The sequence below is a fragment of the Anopheles maculipalpis genome, chromosome X (assembly GCF_943734695.1).
Source record: "Anopheles maculipalpis chromosome X, idAnoMacuDA_375_x, whole genome shotgun sequence".
Classification (NCBI taxonomy): domain Eukaryota; kingdom Metazoa; phylum Arthropoda; class Insecta; order Diptera; family Culicidae; genus Anopheles; species Anopheles maculipalpis.
Genome location: NC_064870.1, coordinates 3,968,571 through 3,987,944, shown reverse-complemented (window position 1 = coordinate 3,987,944; position 19,374 = coordinate 3,968,571). Strand labels below are relative to the sequence as shown.

General features: G+C 46.3%; 3 protein-coding genes across 6 annotated transcripts in view; 1 reads left to right on the top strand and 2 right to left on the bottom strand.

The window, feature by feature from the left end:
- Positions 1 to 19,374, bottom strand: part of LOC126558897 (V-type proton ATPase subunit d) — a 401,974-nt gene that overhangs the window by 128,386 nt on the left and 254,214 nt on the right. The window lies entirely within an intron of this gene.
- On the top strand, positions 2,064 to 8,760 carry LOC126556324 (cytosolic purine 5'-nucleotidase). The gene is made up of 5 exons (XM_050211579.1): positions 2,064 to 2,287; positions 6,758 to 7,045; positions 7,123 to 7,396; positions 7,474 to 8,451; positions 8,545 to 8,760. Exons 1-5 carry the CDS (start codon positions 2,064 to 2,066, stop codon positions 8,758 to 8,760), a joined length of 1,980 nt encoding a protein of 659 aa, XP_050067536.1.
- On the bottom strand, positions 13,314 to 18,664 carry LOC126557563 (programmed cell death protein 4). The gene is made up of 4 exons (XM_050213377.1): positions 17,929 to 18,664; positions 17,417 to 17,799; positions 16,893 to 17,146; positions 13,314 to 13,386 (listed from the first exon to the last, which is right to left on the bottom strand). The coding sequence occupies exons 1-4, from the start codon at positions 18,662 to 18,664 to the stop codon at positions 13,314 to 13,316; spliced, it is 1,446 nt and encodes a 481-aa protein (XP_050069334.1).

Genomic DNA, 19,374 nt, shown 5'->3' with positions numbered 1-19,374 from the left:
CGCAAAGTTTCGACTTGACAGCGACAACCACAGTCATGCAGCCTGGAGATCCCCAAAACTTCCATTCCGCTTAGGGTCTCCACTGGTCTGGACATGTACAATGAGCAAAGCAAGTTGCTGATGCTTTGAAGCGCTTCTTTTTCTATGGCTCTATATCCTTCAGAGGTCTAGGATCAAACAATAGACCTGGAAGTTATTTTGAGATATAAAACAAAAATTGTAGAGATTGATCCCTACGCAAAGAATTGAATTCTAGCTCTCGAGAGACCTGAATAGCATTGCACAGAGATATCTAACTACCGTTCGATACCGATGTAAGAAGGCTAAAGAAGCGAAACAAACGCTACAATTACCTTACAGTAAATCGTAAAACTTTAACATCAGTTAATCATCTGTTTTAGGGAGATTGCGATAACTTCAACTTCCTGCCCGATCGTATCAATCGGTAAGATTGATAGGCAGCAATCATTTACAAACTGCAGATAAGACCCGATGGGTTGCAAACGGTGGTGAATCGTATGCATCGATAGGAACGAGTCATTTGCCGTGTTGGTAGATGATGCTTCAAGTTCCAGTGACGTCAGATGGTTTTGCCATTGGCAGTGTACGAATTGATGCCAGCTATCGTGTTGTTGCTACTGATAGGTGCAATCAGCACACACTGTATCGATGCATAAAGCCATCGCTAATCCGTAAAAGCGTTTGTTTACGTTGCTCGTGGCTTACGCTGCTGGCTGTCAAACTTTTGACGCACGATAGCAAGTGTATGTGGTTCGTACACACGCTGATAAGGTTTCCGACGGATGTGTTGATTCTCCTGTAATAGGGATCAATGCGTACTACAGGCGTACCCCGTTAACTGCGTGCTGGAGGCTTTGAGGAGAACGCAGAATTGCGCCTGAGGGATCTAAGTCATCAGCCAGCCTGCTATTAGAACTAGCCTATCAGTCAGCTGCTAGTATATCCCCCGCTCCCTCCTATTCATTGTGTATCGATGGTTAGAGCGCACACTGTTCCGAGGCGATGCAATAGATGGTTTGGCCTTCAAAAGAAAGAAGCAAACACATTCCACCCACTATCCCCCCCCCCCCTCCCCTCCGTTAGCTTGCCGTGCTGTACATACATGCCGTTGGCGGATTGTAGAGAGACAGCGGCACCAAACACACCTCGTCTGGCTGGTGTTCGGTCTCTTGAGTGTTGCAAGGGAAAGTGTGCCTTCGGGCCTGGAAACGCATTTTTGCTCCGCAGCGCTTACAATGCTATCAATGCGTTGTGATTCAGCAGTCGACGGCTCTCCGCGCTGGGAAAGGTTAATGGAGAGTTCCAGACACTTTTCGTGTGCGATTCGTCGCTAGGCCGCACATATGTGCGTTGATTACGTTGCGGCTCTGTCGGGCAGCGCTTCTACCCACAACGGGATGGCCTCTGCTCTGAATCCATGTGCGCAGGTTGATAGGTAAGATGCTGCTCAGATCTCTCAGATCGTTCTCACTGATCGCGATGATCGATGTCGAATGGAGACGAATCATTTGACATGTGCCAACCATACGGTTGGCTCATTTCCGGTGCATACGTACGATCATCAAAATGCGCCCGTCTATTGCAATGCATTTTGCTCTCCGTCTGGCTTTCGTTAGCTCTCCTACACTGCCCTGATCACTCTGTCCCTTCCCTTTTTTCTCTCTCTCATGGAGCTCTTCGCTCTTCATCACCAACATTGAGCATTGTAGGCAAAGCTGTCTCATACCAGCCGGAGCTAGCGCGACCGCTCGAGATGGTGGAATGTGGGACTCTCTCACAGTGTCAACTCAACTGTTGCAAAGACTAGCACGCGTCCGACCTAACTCTTATCTGCTAGATTCCGCGTTTACACCCAATCTCTTGAACCGTTTACGTTTTATTTTCTCCCCCCAAAAAATCAAAGCCTCGGAAGTTGCGCGCATGTGAAGTCTTGATTCTAGTGTATCCCGCCCCGCCTCCTTCCCCCCATCAGCCCGTTTTTCATCTACGTACAAGTTTACCGCGACCTCCGCTGGTTGTGCATTGTGCTCGCGGCTCCGACCATGCCGGACATATCGCAGGATGAGTTCGAGGCAAAGCTGCCACATCTGGCACCGGCCACTGCGGCCGAACTGCGTCAACGTGCCAACTCGGGCGGATCACGATCGGCAAGCTCTGCCAGTGCCCGTAGCCTCACCAATCAATCGCGCCCGACCGGAAGCGGTACCGAGCAGCGGACGGTAGTGAGAGAACCTGCCTACGGTTACAAGCGTGAGATTAGTCACAGGTACGTTGGCGAAAGGATATATGAGGGCTGTTGAAATTTACACTCCAGCGAGCAAACACGTTTGGACGATGTTGGCAAGTGCGATGCCACTGTTGGGGAAGAAATTCAAACCAAACGATCAACCTACTATCGTTAACCTTGCCCCCCATTGCCCTCCAGTGCTGATATTGCGTTAGAAGAAGAGTTAAATCTACGTTGTTTTTTTTTCTGCTTCATCGTGTCCACTTTAACTTTAGTCTAGTTGATTTGAAACTCCACTCGAGCGTGAAGCACGAACCCTTTGCGCAGACGTTGCTACGGCATACGATTAGCTACCCCCTCGTGGGGCCACGCGTGCATGTTCTTAACCTCCAGGAACTCCTCAATAATAAGAGGGCGGCAGTTTTAGTTCCGAAGCTGAGAGCTTTAACGCCCAATACGATTTGATAGGTTTATAACACCTAGCGCTTCAGAGCATTCGTCTGTAAATGTAGCTTGCGTGTGTGTGTGCGTTTTTGGATTGTTGGAGCGGGTTCAGGGATATAGCAATCAAATGTTTTCGGATGGTCGGTGGGTCCTTCACGTGGGGCCACGGTTTGCATCAACTCCACTCTATATGCAAATGAGCCCACACAGTCGCTCAAACGCTGCAACGCAACCGTAGTAGTACGCGGTCGAAAACAACATGCTCCAGCATGATGTTGCAACCGAAAAACGAAAATCCATCGCCCACCTTTTCGAGTGACCGGTGGAGAAATGGAAAGTGGAATTTGTGCATCGTTCGTGGGTGTGTTTCTCGGTGTGTGTGAGTATCGAAACACTCCGGAATTGTGGATGGATTGAATGGATGGATAATAATCACGGATTGCCCACACCACATCAAGTACCATCCAGCTCCTCAGTCAATGCCGTCGTTATGGTTTTCGAACCACGCAGCAAAGTTAGTCCTGTCTCCGGACGTTCCCTAATTAAAATTCCCCCATATCAACCCTGTTTGAACCGCCTTGCCAGCTTGCCTTTACTCATATACACAGATTCCAGGCGGTATCCCTCCGGGATAGTCCGCGAAATTGAAAAAAAAAATGGTGGACGATAATTGAAGATCTTCTTCTATCCCTATGCTACCGTTCCGGAACGGGTTGAATAATTTTGCAATTTGTCTGATGTAAAGCAAACCCGTTTGCTGTATATTGACCTGATCATGATCCCGCAACGGTGTCACTACCCTACCATACGGGCAGCAGTAGTCTCACCTTATCACATGGCGCGAATCGTGCTGCAATCGGATGTTAGTCCTGATCGCAAATTTTTGCTGAATTACGCGTTTGACAGAAAACAACCATTTTTTTTTTTTCGTAAAGCTGCCAGATAAGCCGTGGCCAGTCTGTTGTTATGGAATGACGTCTCGACGGCCTACCCCTTTCCTTAAAGGCATTTCAGCTCTCTGTCTCTCACTCTCGATCCGCCTGAGAATAAAGAAGCGAACAACACCGACCGCCAGCGTGATCGCTTTATAGTGCGCGCAACATCTGAACGCGAACGCTGTTGCTACTTGTGCACTGTTTGACGGTTTGTTTTCGTACCGCATTGCAATGGCACTTGTTGTTCTACGACCGACCTCGATGGCCGACGGGGGGAACCAAAACACATGCGACCTGCAAAGCATAACATCTCGCACCGAGACATTTTAGCACCGCTGCATGTGTACGCATACGCGGAGCAAGACAGCTTCCATATCATCGGCGGTTCGTACCGTTGTCACACGGGCTCCAGCGGTGAGCAGCTCCAATTACGCAAGCGAGCGGGAAGATTCGGTAGATTGAAGCCACTCCTGACATTGAATGGTGAAGATTAACGGCAAACGCTGGACATCTCGCACCGGATGAAGTTTTATGACCATTTGAGGAACATTAAAGCCGCAATTACTGCCGCGCCGAATCGATGGCGCCACTGGGCTGCTGCTGCAACCAAGCGCTGGAAAGACATCATCAGCGCGGTAGATAGCCAAATGACGATGCTGTAACCATCGCAACACCACACTGGTCCGTATAAATATTATTGTTTTGAGTCCACTTTATTATTAATAATAGTTTTTTTTATGGCACATGATTGGAACCACTTTTGTTTTACGTAAGGCAGAACCTTGCAGTGACTTCCACGACGTAACGATTTGTTGCATTTGTGAACTACTCAAGTTCAAGAAACAAACCTCTGTCTGTCCGTTTAACGGTTACAGTATCATTTCGATGGGTGTACGATGGGAAAGATATGCTTTAACCTAGTAATGGCTATGTTTACAAAAATACAATGTCCACAAAGTCCTCACCTGAGATACATAACCTAAGGGACACTAGTAATAGAAACCTCGTGAAAAAGGATTTCGTGTAAAACGCCTCGTCTAAGGCATACAGACTTTGCCTAGTCATCGTCAAAAAAAATCATCTAAACTACATCATCTAACAGACCTCTATAAGAAATCTAGTCTAAAGGACCTTGCCTAAGAGATCTCGTCTATAAGGCCTCCCCTGTAGATCATGTGTGAGAGATCTCCTCTAAAAGATCTCTTCTATCACGAGATCTCACCTAAGAGATCTCGTCTAGGAGTCCTCGGCCTATAAATCCCTTGCTTTCAAAAAAAAACCTCCAAACTTGCTGAGAATACACATTCGAAATTACAAACCTGCATTCAAGCTGTCATTAATCAAACCTAGTCGTCTCACTCGTTTGCAATTCAATTGTGTTGCTACAAAAATAAAATTGAACGCAGCATTAGCCCTTTGTTTTGTGAGCCATCAAATCAGAAAAGGGCTCACCAAGTCTTTTAAAACGATTGCTTTATGACTAAAAATAATTATCCGATATTTGCTGCACTCCGTACGTGCATTTCTTGTTGGCAGAGTGGTGCTTGTAAGAGCGTAATATTACCGTAGGTATTACACGGTGCGCAAAATCAAAAATTTATCGTAAATTTTGTGCGCAAAACGATGCCCCCTTTGATCACTCCTTTGATACAGAGGGTACAAACGGATGACGAACGTGAACAAATGTTAATATTTTGCGAGCGCGAGAGAAATTGAACATTTCGATCGAATCACCCCACCATCTGGTTAACACCTTTTTTTGCGAGGAAGCGTTGGAACGTTGTTTTGATTAGTTTCGAATCGGCGGCACAGTACAGCACCGCGTGCAAACGATCGTCTAGTGGGAACAGGGCTGAGTTTTTAATTAGCTTTTTCGAGGGACGCTAGATTCCAAAAGTGGGCTGTATTACTTGTGCAGGAGCAACAAACCATTCCGCCAACTCTCCGTGACCGGTTTGTGCCGCTCAACAGCTCAATTTGTTTGGCCTCACTCCAAACACCTTTCGTGAAATACTCGGGATAAAAAATGGTGGAAAGAAAAAGAAATTAAAAACATACTTCAAAAAATGCCTGTAAAACACCCACTGCCACCCGCTTTATACTGGGGTGTCGCCGGCTCGTGTGAATCATACCTTGAACTGACATTCCAATAGATCTGCCACTATTGACCCTTTCGTCGTCCCCCGCACGTTTGTGCCATTTTCCCGGGAAAAGGCTGGTGCATTCGATGAAGCGTTATGATGCCCCTAGCTGGAAATTGACATTATGCCAATTTAAAGTGTTGTTAAATATCGGCGCACTTTAATCAACCGAATTCGGTGAATTTTGGTGCGGTTGGTTGTTGAGATGGTGTGCGGTGCGAACGTTCCTTCTCCTTCTCCTGGGCCACCAAAAGCGTTACCCCACGCACCGAAGTGTTAACACCGGTGGCAACGTGCACTTGCGTTTCAAATGTCGTTCCGATCACACTCGAGTTGGCGCTTGTGCGCTCGGTAGAAGTCTAGGTGAATTTCTTGCTGTGTAGCGTACCCTCCAGAGTGTCTCCAGTTTCCAGCCCAACCTATTCAGACATTGTAATACTACACCCTGCGTGTTGTGTGTTGTGTGTGTTGTGTGTGAAGCAACGATGCTTTACGGTCTCAACTTGTCGTGCTCCTCAAGCCAATCATCGTCCAGTTCGGAGGATGATCTATGCGACCACTCCACCCTAGCAGACAGCTTCGGTACGGTACGTCACCGCGCAAAGTAAGTGTGCTTGGCAACGATGGTGACATCTGCGATGATTTGGGTACACGCGCTAGAGCGTATCCCACGAATTACTTCCTGTGACTAGCGTCCGCTAGTTCCCCGGGCACCAATTACCGTCACCTATGATCGTCTTGTGTAGATACGGTTCGCTCTGCTTGCCTTTAATCCAATAATCGACATCACTCGCCTGTTACCCATTTCTAAGCGTGACGACAAATTGGGCACAATGCGCCAATTTGCCACCATCAATCAACCCGAGGACCCATTCGTTGGTTAGGGCGAAACAAAAAAGAACAATGTCCCAAAACTCTATTCCAAAATCCGAATTTGTTGGTGAAATTCTCTCAATTGACCTTCTCATCCATACTCCACCCACCCCCAGAATCTTCGTCAATCGGTCGATGCATCTGGAGAATATCAAGTTCTATGGCTTCGATATGGACTACACGATCGCGGAGTACAAGTCGCCGCAGTACGAACAGCTCGGGTTTGATCTGGTGAAGGAGCGGCTCGTCAACCTGGGCTATCCGGCGGAGATTCGCCAGTTCGAGTACGATCCCTCGTTTCCGGTGCGTGGTCTCTGGTTCGATTCGCTTTACGGCAACCTGCTGAAGGTGGACGCGTACGGCAACATTCTAGTGTGCGTCCATGGTTTCGAGTTCCTCAAGCAGTAAGTAGTATCCCGTTCTCTTCGTAACTTTGGAGTGTGTAACGATTCTATCTCTTGCTCTCTTTCTACCCGTATAGCCACCAGGTGTATGAGCTATACCCGAACAAGTTCCTGCAGCTGGACGAAAGCCGTGTATACGTGCTGAACACGCTGTTTAACTTGCCCGAGACGTACCTGCTCGCGTGCTTGGTGGACTTCTTCACACATTCGCCACAGTACGCGGAGCAAGTCGATCGCACCGGTGTGAAGTATGGTGAGCTGTTCATGTCGTTCAAGTCGATCTTCCAGGATGTGCGAGGCGCCGTCGACTGGGTGCACATCTACGGTGATCTCAAAAAGAAAACTCTTGAGGTACTGTATCGCTGATGCTTAGACCTGATTTCAAATCAAAGAGGCACTACACTAATCACTTTTACGAACCTTAACAGAACCTCGACGAGTACGTGAAGAAGGATGAACGGCTGCCGATGGTGCTGTCCCGCATACGGGAGTCTGGTGCAAAGCTCTTCCTGCTCACGAACAGTGATTACACCTTCACCGATCGCATCATGACGTTCCTGTTCGATTTTCCGCACGGCGGTAAACCGGACGAACCGCACCGCGACTGGAAGACCTACTTCGACACGATTGTGGTGGACGCACGCAAACCGCTGTTCTTCGGCGAGGGCACTATACTGCGCCAGGTAGATACCAGCACCGGGGCGCTCAAGGTTGGCACGCATATGGGTCCGCTGCAGGCGAACCAGGTGTACTCGGGCGGTTCGTGTGACGTGTTTACCAAGCTGATCGGCGCCAAGGGCAAGGACGTGCTGTACATCGGGGATCATATCTTCGGCGATATTCTGAAGAGCAAAAAGATCCGGGGCTGGCGCACGTTCCTGATCGTGCCGGAGCTGGTACAGGAGCTGCACGTGTGGACGGACAAGTGTCAGCTGTTTGCCCAGCTGCAGCAGCTCGATGTGCGGCTCGGCGATCTGTACAAGAACCTGGACTCGAGTGCGAAGGAAAAGCCGGACATCCGTTCGGTTCGCACCGCCATACGGGACGTGACGCACAAGATGGACCTGGCGTACGGTATGATGGGTTCGCTGTTTCGTTCCGGCTCCCGGCAGACGTTCTTCGCCGGGCAGGTCGTACGGTACGCGGATCTGTACGCCGCCACCATACTCAACCTGATGTACTACCCATTCTCGTACATGTTCCGAGCGCCCGCAATGCTGCTGCCCCACGAGTCAACCGTCGCGCACGAGCAACGGTTCACGCTGGACGCACCGATGATCCAGCGTACCCGTCCGCCTCGCACCGAACCGGTGGTTCCACCGGCACCGCACGAGCTGGACGAGGATGAGGAGCATGAGGGTGAGGCGCGCGATCCGCCCGGCGATGATTCCAAAGAAATTGGACGGGTAGGTTTTTTTTCTTTTTCCATCTCAGGCAACAGCCTGAGATGGGAAGGGCCCGGAATATGATCGATAAAGTTCCGCAATGTGTTGTTTCAGCTGCTTCTCGGTACGCCACAACCTTCTTCACTACCGTCCGCCACCGGATCGGAGCTAAGCGTGTCGGTGCCGCACACCCGCCCGGAGACACCGCGCTCCGTAACGCACACCCACGATGAGGACTACTCGGATGAGGACAGTGACGATCAAAAGCGCACCAAAGCCGTTGACGGTCATAACTCTGGTGATGGGGCGTCCTCCACCACGCAACCATAATATCCCGACGGATTACTCCGATCCTCCCTGTTTCCCTATTCCTTCCAATATATTTTTTTTAATATCGCGTTTTTCCTCCAGTAATTGAATGCCCTTATGGCAGCAAACTGTCCACAGCACAAACAGCCAACTAGTGAGTTGTTCTCAAAGCCTCGAAATCGCCTGTTAATTTATTCGAACAAGGTAATAATGGCGGCACATTTGTTGGAAAATTCCTATCACCTGATTGCTTGAAAAATGTCCTCTAATTCCAAACTTAATTCTCTTCTTTACGTTTTAGATTGTCAATCGGACGATGTCACAATAGGTTTGCGGTTTTACGAGAAACACTATGCCGGTTAAATCTGTACTGTTACACAGAATGTTACATAGAAAACCCTTACCCATCTAGGGATGTTTGTTGGTGGTTGGGGGGCCTTTACGGCTAGCGATCGTAGCTATAGCTGCACGACTTCCGGGCTGAATGAATTGATGAACTCTTATACAAACCGAGACATGGTTTTAATTTAGCTTCGTTAAACACTAACCAGCATCCACACTTGGAGATACCCAGGATGCTGGGCTTGTTGCTGGGTGTTGTTATTAAGATGTAGCTGTTAAAGTCACGTACGTTACAGGGAGCTTAAGTAACAAATCTATCTATCTAATACTACTACTAATACTACTAGGTAAGAACGACATTTGGTAGAGGTGTGTGCGTTCGTACAAAAAAAATATTTTCCCTTAAGGAATTAGTAATAGGACACCCAATATAGCACACGTACACACATGCGCGCGCAAGCACACACACTCATTATTAACATCTTTATAACAAGCAGGCAACGAATCTCTTTCAAAAACCAACAGAAGCTATATAGACATGGATTTTACTCTAATATGATCAAATTATGTACCCTAAAAATCGATGTGTGTACGTGTATGCAGGTGCATGTGTGTATACGTGTGCTTTAGAGTGAGTTTTTTTTTTGGTTCGTTGTTGCTTTTAAAATTCTACAGCTGCCAGAACGGCGAATTTCAACCAACCAGCACAAACACGCAAGCAATGATAAGTACCAAACACCAGTTACGAACAAGGGTGTCATCAACGCTCAATTATTTTCTGTACTTTTTTATGTGCGTGTGTGTTTGTGATTCACACTTGAGGCTGCTCCACATAAATATTTCTTGCCATGTTCGAGACATAGTTTAGTTTTGCATTTGTGCGATTAACCGTTTTACAACAAAAACAACGTGTTAGCTTATGTAAACAACAAAAAGAATGTAATAAAATTCGTTGAAACAATTAAGATTGCTATACTTACTTAGGAGCTCCTCCCTCCAGCCATTATCCCGACATCTCTGATGACACATCTCATTTCGAGCCCAAGGATAGAGACGCTAACCGACACCAAATAACCATATTGCGCCTTCGCTTACGACATGCATATGAACTACTGGAGAAATCCCACTCAACTACTTTACAGCTTCTGTGCTGTTAACATCATAGTCCAGCTTCTGCTAATCGATTGTTTAAGGTACATCCGGCAGCGGGCCTCTCTCTGAATCGATGTCTCAGCAAACAGGATACACAACCAACCTTTGCCATTTAATACTTGGGAGGTCATATATCCTTCATTAGCATCATTCCTCTCGAGCCCAGATGTCAGGGGCACATGTGTGTGCTGGAACTTTGCAACTTCAGCTACCAAAACGATTTCGAAGGTGTTTTTTTTTCTACGTGCCTTTAGGGAGAACCTCAAACCAGCGGCAACTATGACATCAGCGTATGTAAGGGTCATGCAAGTCAGTAGCCTTGGCTCTCTCTAAGGCGAAAATGTGAAATTGAGACCAGCAAACCAAAAAATCCTGGACGCAGAAGCCCTTAGAGAGTTTCTCCGCAAGCGTTGTTAGCTTGACTGGACTTTCCAACAGAGCTTTTATCGGATCGTATAGCTTAATCATTGCCCACACGTTCAGCCTATTTTGGTGGTAAGTTCGAAAGCTACTAGCGGCCACCGCCAAATCTCAACTTCTTCAGCTAAGAGATTTTGATCTACCTGGTACAAATAAACCCACACAATACTACTTTGGATATATTTATGTATATATATTTTTTTCGTTTTTTTTTTACTTTATTACGATTTGCTTGCTTACTGTCTAGAATAAAAGAGAAACGACGTTCCCTTTATCTAACTTTTCATATCATACTTAATAGTTTTGTTGGGTTTATAATGTGTGTGTGTGTGTGTGTGTGTCTGTGTGTGTGAGAGTGTATGTGTGGGTATGTAGGTGTATGGTGAGTTTTGTTGTTGCTGTAAATGTTAATAGTATATGCCTTCGTTCTCCATTGCTTTCCCATTTTTTTGCCATTTGCCATCATGCGGCGGCCACCTGGTATTGAATGATAGACACATCCATCGTGAAATAGAAAAAGGAAGCAAAGAGAATAGGATATGAGAAACACGACAGCATTACCTTCTGAAGCCTTCCCTTTTCTAATAGACCTCCATCACCCAGTCGCCCGCTCGTTCCGCTTCTCTTTCTCCCGCCATTATGCACAAAGCTAGCCGGATCGTTAATTAGTTATGCTTACACAGCATGTTGCAAGAAATATGACAGATTTTTAGAGCATTTGTACGTAATTCTCATAGACAACTTATCCAGAAACTTGCTTTGATTTTAAAAATGTATTAATTTGAATCGTTCATTAGCTTTCATACGTCCCGACAGCTTTCTTATGCGAATTTTGCGAATATTGCACAGGGATGAATCGTTCCATTCTTTCTTTTATAATTTTCACAAACCGAAATAGCATTCAAAAAATTGCTTCTAAACCCGATCCGTCGCCTGATAGTTTGTATGATTTGTGAGCAAAGCGTGATAATTTTTTCTACGGCCACCTTGTGCACACTTATTACGACATGCATTAGTATTGAGGAGATCGCTAGGAACGTTTTGATGTTTAGTATTAGCTCGTTGATTCGCAATCTGTACTTATTGGGGGTGATGGAGCAAAATGCGCTGTATTACCTTTACCCCTGACGTTCATCTTCCATTTCTTCGCAATTATTATTTTAAAATAGTTAACAGAAAATGTTTTTTTAAAGAGAGGGGGAAATGATTTTTGTTAAAATGTAAATGAAGGATCCTTCTGATCCGGCTGCGCATTATAATACGTATTCGTCTGCGTTGCCCTTGCACTGGTTTTGTGATTTAAGTTCATGGAGACCACGCGAGATGACTAAGGTTAAAGCAAAATAGGGGGGAAAAAAGAAGACTGTTTAAATTGAAAGTTCGTCTTACACAAAATATGGCTTCTTATCGCGTAATAAATCGAATGATGAATTATCAGAATATAACATCAAAAAGCATAAGGAAAACTGTCTGGAAATCTCTCTCTCTATAAAAAAAACCTTGATCTTGCAGGTATTAGCTACGTTTTTTTCAGGGAGCCTTTCTAAGTTACCATTCATCTAAACAATCGCCATCGCTCTTCCTGGCGGTAAAAGAGGAACAAATGACTAATTTTCTAAAAGCAAAACTCTATTGAATTCTCTCCCCTTTTTTACGATTAAAATTCGAAAAAACAACCAACTAATTCCTCGATAACGGTCACGAAATGCAAATGAATTTCAATGCTTTTTTCTTCTTCTCGCTTCTTCTCGCAACAACATTTTCTACTTGATGTTTGTTTTTTTTTTAATGCATTTTACACTAATATGCTTTTCCTCTGACTTTTGCTTCTTAAGACGCCCGCAAACCCTTAACTTGAATAGACCTTGCGCAAAACGAGATGCAAACGCGATATACAAATTGACCGACAAATTTAAGTGAAGGACACAGGAAAAGCGCTAAGAGTACATGGGGAAGATGATTGTTTACACATTTCTCCCGCACTGGATTTGGAAAATTTGGTCACACTTTTCTTGTGTCGTTGCCGTACCCCTAGAGAGAGGCGAATGTAGTCTCTAAGACTCAAAGCCTCTATAAATAAACGAAAAAAAAGAAAAGAAAAAGTTGCCGTTTGCTGTCATTGTTTTTTTTTTTTCTAGTCCAAATTATATGGTGGCCCTGCAAACTTCTCCTAGCTCCTCACAAACACACGCACACACACACACACACTATCGAAAGTTGGCGATACACAGTATATTAGGTGAAAATTTTGTGATTAAATTCATCATTCGAAAGGTTCGACTCTGATAGCGCCAATGTCGCGAGATAAGATGCGCTTTGTACCAAAACTAAAGCAAAGAACAAAAAGTTTCTTCTCCACCCCCCCCCCTCCCCCTCCCCCTCCCATTCTTCTCCTCTTCTCCAGGGACGACTTTGACTAACAATCTTAGTATGGGTTAGTATGAAACGATGTTCCCTCCTCATATTCTCGATTTTACTGTGCTGTGCCCTCCTATCCTCTGTGTGTCAAGTTGGTTTTCTTCTACCATAAAAAGCGGCGCATCACGCCGCTTTCACTCTTATTTAGTCCATTTTTCTTGTGTGTTTGTGTGTGGTGGGCGCGGAGGATCTTCTCTGAGTGTGTTGGCTGATAGAGGATGATGATGATGGTGGGAAACGATCTAGAAATCATGATGGATATTGACCTGCTTGATCATACCACCGTCGCCCTCGGACACAAAACGTTTGCGGCCCCTAAAAATAGAGAGAAAGATAGAATAAGCCGTTATTTAATAAGTACTTCATTTTTCTAATTAAATTAATAAATTCACAAGTATTTGAAAGGTTGAAATGTAAACGTTTCTAACGCATCAGTGAGTTTTTTATCGGTCTGTTTTTGTTTTGCTCCTGCTTGCCTGCAAAACAAACAAAGCAATGTGAACTTTAAAACACACACACACTGCAATAGTGGATACACTTTGCTAGTTTGTTTTGAACTAAAATTAGCTACACAATTTTGCCGGTACGAAATATTTTGTATGTTTTTCCGTTGCCCTCCCAGATGTAATACCGTGTAAAGGGCGGACACAAAAAGGGAAGACTAATAAAATACTCCAAGGACACGCTAACCTTGAAAACAACAAAAACATTAGGCGCGCGCAACCGAACAAATATACGTCTTGCTTTTATAAATTCGAACACGCGCCTGCCAAAGCAATGGGACGATTTTTCGAACGAAAGCAGAAATGACTTTTTTTTTTGGCTTTCAAAACGTCTTTTTACGAAGTTAAACTAAACAAAACTTTTCAGATCGAGCGAAAATCAAATAAATTATCGTTCGCTCGATCCGTTTTTGCTTTGGTCGCATGTTTTTACGCACGTACGCAGTTTTCATGTTTCGAAGGGGGCGACTAATAACAATAACAAAACAAACACTACGCAACCGCGACATAAAATGCCGGGGGAAATAAATAGAAGCGACTGTGCGCGCAGCTGCTGGTATGTGTATGTGTGTAGGAGCATAAAACCATGCTCATAAAACCAATACAGGGCAACAGGAGAGGAACCGGCATACTAACACCGACACAAAACCCTGTTTTGTACACGTAAGTAAGGCGAGACGGCAGCGCTAAAAGATAATTTGTAATCAAAAAAAATTATAAAGATTGTTTCAAAAGTATGAAATAAAAGTTAAGTTGAACTAATTCGCCAACTTTCGTTGCTTTGTAGGAATCAGCGCATAAACATAGGGTGTTGGGTGTATCTGTATAGATGTGTGCGTGCATAACATGTTGTTGACGATGGACGGAGGCAAAATTTGTTTTGGTTTTGCGTCGTTTCAAAGCTCGCGAACCGCCGGTCCAGGGCCATACAATAAATGGTAGCAATACAGCACAAAATACTGCTCTGTAGTTGGGCAATACATTTCGGATCTCCTTATATTTTCGATGCGTGTTTGACACTGGACAGCAGCTGCATGGTAAGAGATCGATACTGGATATCGGTAGGTGTGTCCTCCGTCCTCCGTGAACACGTACACAACATTTTGCTCGCTGCAAAATTACACCCAGAAAGAAACCACTTTTTAAACAATCAATCCCCGGGTGGGATGATTTAAAAAGCAATTGGTTTGCTGCAAAAGATGCTTCAAACCGTTCTCGAACGAGAGTCCTCATTTTTCGAACGAGAACATTCGAGAATTCTTCAAATTAGTCTATAATTCCTATTAACAAAATAATACCTAAAATAAATTTAAAAAATACGGAAACTTTGAGTAATTAGACTTCAGTTCAGAGAGACCTTTTTGCTGACAGAAAACAACCAGTTGTGTATGTTGTGTACAACTTTAGGGGCGGATCAAACTAAGCAGATGGATCTCTAAAGCCTTGCAGCTCCCAACTCCATAAAAAGGCCACGTATAAAGTCCACTACGAGCAATCCAGCTGTGTTGGCACATTTCATACCTAAATTCCATTTTCCTACGATGACTCTGGACCACTTATTTTCTGCATAGGTGACATCACAACGGGGGTTTATCAGCCCACTATACATCTCACAACCAAGTTAGTTGAGTTTCAAAACAAACCGGGCAACAAATTAGCAGTGGTTACTAACATTCAACCACAACTAGCTCATTGCAAAATAATGTCCACCGCCTCACTACTGATTGCCCTGCTGTTTATACGTTCGACAAGCTACCCCGCTGCCGCTGTTGACCTTCAAAAATATTACGACGATGAAACAAACAACCAAAACATTTGGGTTGTTTTCCTGCAACGCACTTCCTTTCCTTTCTCATTCGCTCTCAAAACTGCTCCTCTCTTTTCCACTGTTTTCTTCCGTTATTAGAAGACGCATTGCGCGTGGCTTCTTGTGTTTTTTTTTTCTTACTCCTCCCCTATTCCCTGGAATGCTTACTTTTAGCGGCTCGCGTTCAAGGCCAATCATAAGAAAACAAAGAGCATAACAAACACCACCCGGCACAAACTGACGAGTGTGAGGCGTATTGCGTCGCAACAACGCGAATTCGATTTTCGGCACCGATGGGTAGGGTAACAACAATTGTTGCTACGATAAAAGTGTAATGCCCACTCACACGCGGACTTCCGGAAAACAATGACAACAACAACGGCGATACATGGTTTTTTCGAAGGTGGGCAGAAGGTCGAAAAATAAACCGGCAAGTTTTTTTGTTGTTGTTTGAAACACAGCAGCATCGTGAGACGTTTTCTCCAGCGGTGCGCGCTACTAAAAGGTGTACACACGCACACACATCTTTGCTACCGCGTGTTACGAAAGCGGCCCCGACAGTGCAACTGTGATGGTATTCGTTTTTTTTTTTTCAGTTGTGAAGATCAAATTGCGACGCAAAAGACGAATCTTTCCCGCAAGAAGCTATAAGGCTTTGCAAGAGAGGCCCGGTCGGTCGGGTGTGTAGGAACCGTACCGCCGGTGAACCGAGGTCGGGCGAACGATAGAGGGTACCGGGGAGATAAGGCGACAGGGACAGTGCCGATTGCCTGCTGTTACATCATGGCGCTTATGCGTGCACCAACACATGCGCGCACATGACACAAGCACAAACCCCTGGGGCGGGTTTTTTTTCTGTATTGGGCGCCGCTCGAAGGTTAGACCACGAATTTGCTTTCATTTTCATTTTCTAACGCAGCATAAATATTTACAGGGCTTTCACGGATGTTATTGACAAGCCCAGCGAGTTGTAGAATCTCGTTGGAGCATATTATTAGCCTGAGGGCCTTATTTTTTCCTCAAAAAGCTCTGTTTTAAGACGGACAGCAGCCTGTAGAAAATCCACGAGAAGCAGATGAGAACAATGTTGATAAAATTGTGATTGTGTTGTCTCGATTAGCGGCTTGTGAATAACATCCGTGGGGCGAACCCTGTACATCGTGGGCCAGTAATATCTTGCCATCTTTTTCCTTTCCATTTGCGCAACAGCACCAGCAAAGCGGTGAAAAACAACAACATACCCCCCGCGCTCTTACCCTAACACCACCCGGTCCTCCGCCCCTCCCCCCCCCCCCCCTTTGCGTACCCTTCTTCTCGCCCTAACCCATTATAGACGTATGTTTCAAAGCAGAAGCATGAAGGAATGCTCACCGAAAAAGCGAAGCATTTTCGATTGAAATTGGGTTTTTTTTTGGTGTTGTTGTTGTTGGCAGCTGCCAACGCTACGCGTGGTACACGCTAAACGGCACGTACGCCACACACCAGCGTTTGTTTTGGAAAGAAAAACTTACCGGGTGGGAATATCTTTGATGAGCGCCTCGCTCAGGAACGAGCCGGCGCGCTGGCAGCGCTGGATGAAGCGATCCAGTATGGAGTAGGCGAGCGGGATGTCGAGCACAATGTCCGTCATATCCTCGTAAACGCGCCGGAACCCTTGCTCCATCTGTTCCGGCGTTACGATGCAGGTACTGTCGAGCGTACGGAACAGCTCGCAAATGGCCACCTCGGTGGACTCGCTTAACGCCTCCAGTGTCATTATGATTGCCTGTGCATAGGAAAGAGCCGTAAGAAGTTCAAGTAAAGAGTTGATCCCTCGGAGTTGAGCTATAGACAAAATCTGCCTATTAAAACCGATCGTTTCAATGACCAAAAATACACTCTTAACTTCTTCAAGACACCTACCCGATTAGGTGTGGTCATTGAAATAAAGGTTAAGGCACACTATTCAAAAGGGTTTTCTGCAATACAAATTTCCCTTAATAGTGGCCCTGATAGGGCAGATTCTGTCTGTAGAGCATGCTAAACGATAGCCTACCTCATAGATCAGTTCGTGATGGAAATGCGGCACCTCCAGCTCCTTGATCGAGCGCTGGGCTTCGCTGAGATCGCGTGAAAGCAGGTACTCCTGCAGCAGATACGACATCTGCTGGGTGATGGTTTTGACCGGACGCAGGGCACCGCCGACACCCCACACGTTGTCCAGCTGGCCCCAGCCGTCGTGCATCGAGAGCAGTGTGGTCGCCCGGACCAGGGCCGACTGGCCGTGCTGGTCCAAATCTTCCCGGTCTGACTGGTACGCGTACTTGGGCGGTATGCAGTCGTCCGCCACCGCACGGGCAATGAAATTGCCGAGCAGATGGGGCGCATCGGGCGTGTCGAGCATAATATCGGGCAGATTCGCCAGCAGCAAATCGAAACCTATATTTCAAGAATTAGTTTTAATTTTAATTTTAATTATTTCATGTACGACAGGCTTGCGCAGTATCGTTAAAAATTAATATTTTAAATTTGGTTTGAAAAACTGTGTGCAAAAAAAAAGCAACATACCAGCACAGATGTCTTCGCGCGTTACAATGCGCCCGTACAGGTCGGAAATCAGCACCGATGTTAGCTCGCGCTGCGACTGCTTGTGATCGAAGGCAACGGCCACGACGGTTTTCGTTACCAGCGGCTTCATCCCCGGCTGCAGCAAATCGTCCAGCGCGTCCGCCACCTCGTGCGTGTCACCGTGCTCGAAATACTCCAGTATGATCGCTTCCAGCTTTTTCACGACCTCCGCCTCGGTCATCTGCGGTACGATCTCCTTCAGCTCCACGTTGTGCATGCTGTTGTACGCATCGATGTCAAAGTTCGGATCGTTCGGGTCCTCGTCCAGCTCGTCGTACACCTCCGAGCCCGGCTTGCCCCACACACCCTTCCGCCCGGCGCCACCCTTCTTCGGCAGCCCACGGCCGTACCCGTTCCGCGAACGGCGGCTGTTTTTCCACTTCCGGTGGGGCGACACAAAGTTCGGCGTGCCGGCCACTCCCAGCACACCGTCCTTGCTGTTCGAGCGCGACAGCTTACGCACGCGCTTCCTCAGCTTATCGTCCAGCAGACCGACCGGTTTCTTCATCAGCTCACCGCCAACATCCGGACCGGCCTTGCTAGCTTCGCCACTGTGCGGCGAGCCCGGTCCACTGCTACCTTCACCACCGGAGGCGCTACCATTGCGCACCGGGTCGTCAACACCGTTTGGCTTACCGTTGACCCCAAACAGCACATTTTCGCTTGCCAGATTCATTTTCTGTGGCGAACTATTGTAAAAGATTGATAAAATAAAATTCCGACCCAAAACAGTTGTTAAATGAATTAAATCCAGCTAGGGAGTGAGGAAGAATGAACTAACTCTTTCTAAGGAGTTATTTATTCTCATCACTACTGCGCGAATCAATCAACTTACCTTTGCCTTGTTTACACTTCAAAAAGCCGCTCCTTCACGTAACTCTGCCGTTTTTTTTTTCTTCCTGTACGCTGTTCTTCTATTTCTCAACACAAAATGTCTGCGCTTGCTGCTGATTGAGAGGAGTTTGTTGGGTGTGCGCGTTTGGTGGAAGGGCAGGTGCCCCTGGTTGATACGATGGGGTGTGGTGGATAAGGGTAGACGTCTTCTGCGTGTGCCTTTTCAGCTTCAACTTCTTCTGCTCACATTCGCACCCTCGGATGCAGTGTTCTTCTTTCCCGTCTCCACTTTCTGTTGATCGTGATGTGTGATATTTGCTTCAAGCGAATGTGTGCGTTTAACTACTCTCCCTTCCAAACGACGGCACACATATACGCACTCGCGACCCACACAAAACAACTCGCACACAACTGGTACCCAAAGCTGCACCACGAAGAACCGGATGGAACCGGCACTACCACCACACCATCGAACCTACACACGGAGCGCACACCTTTTCACGCGCTCGATGGTGTGCTCTACAGAGAGGGTGAGTCTTCAAACTGCGTAGT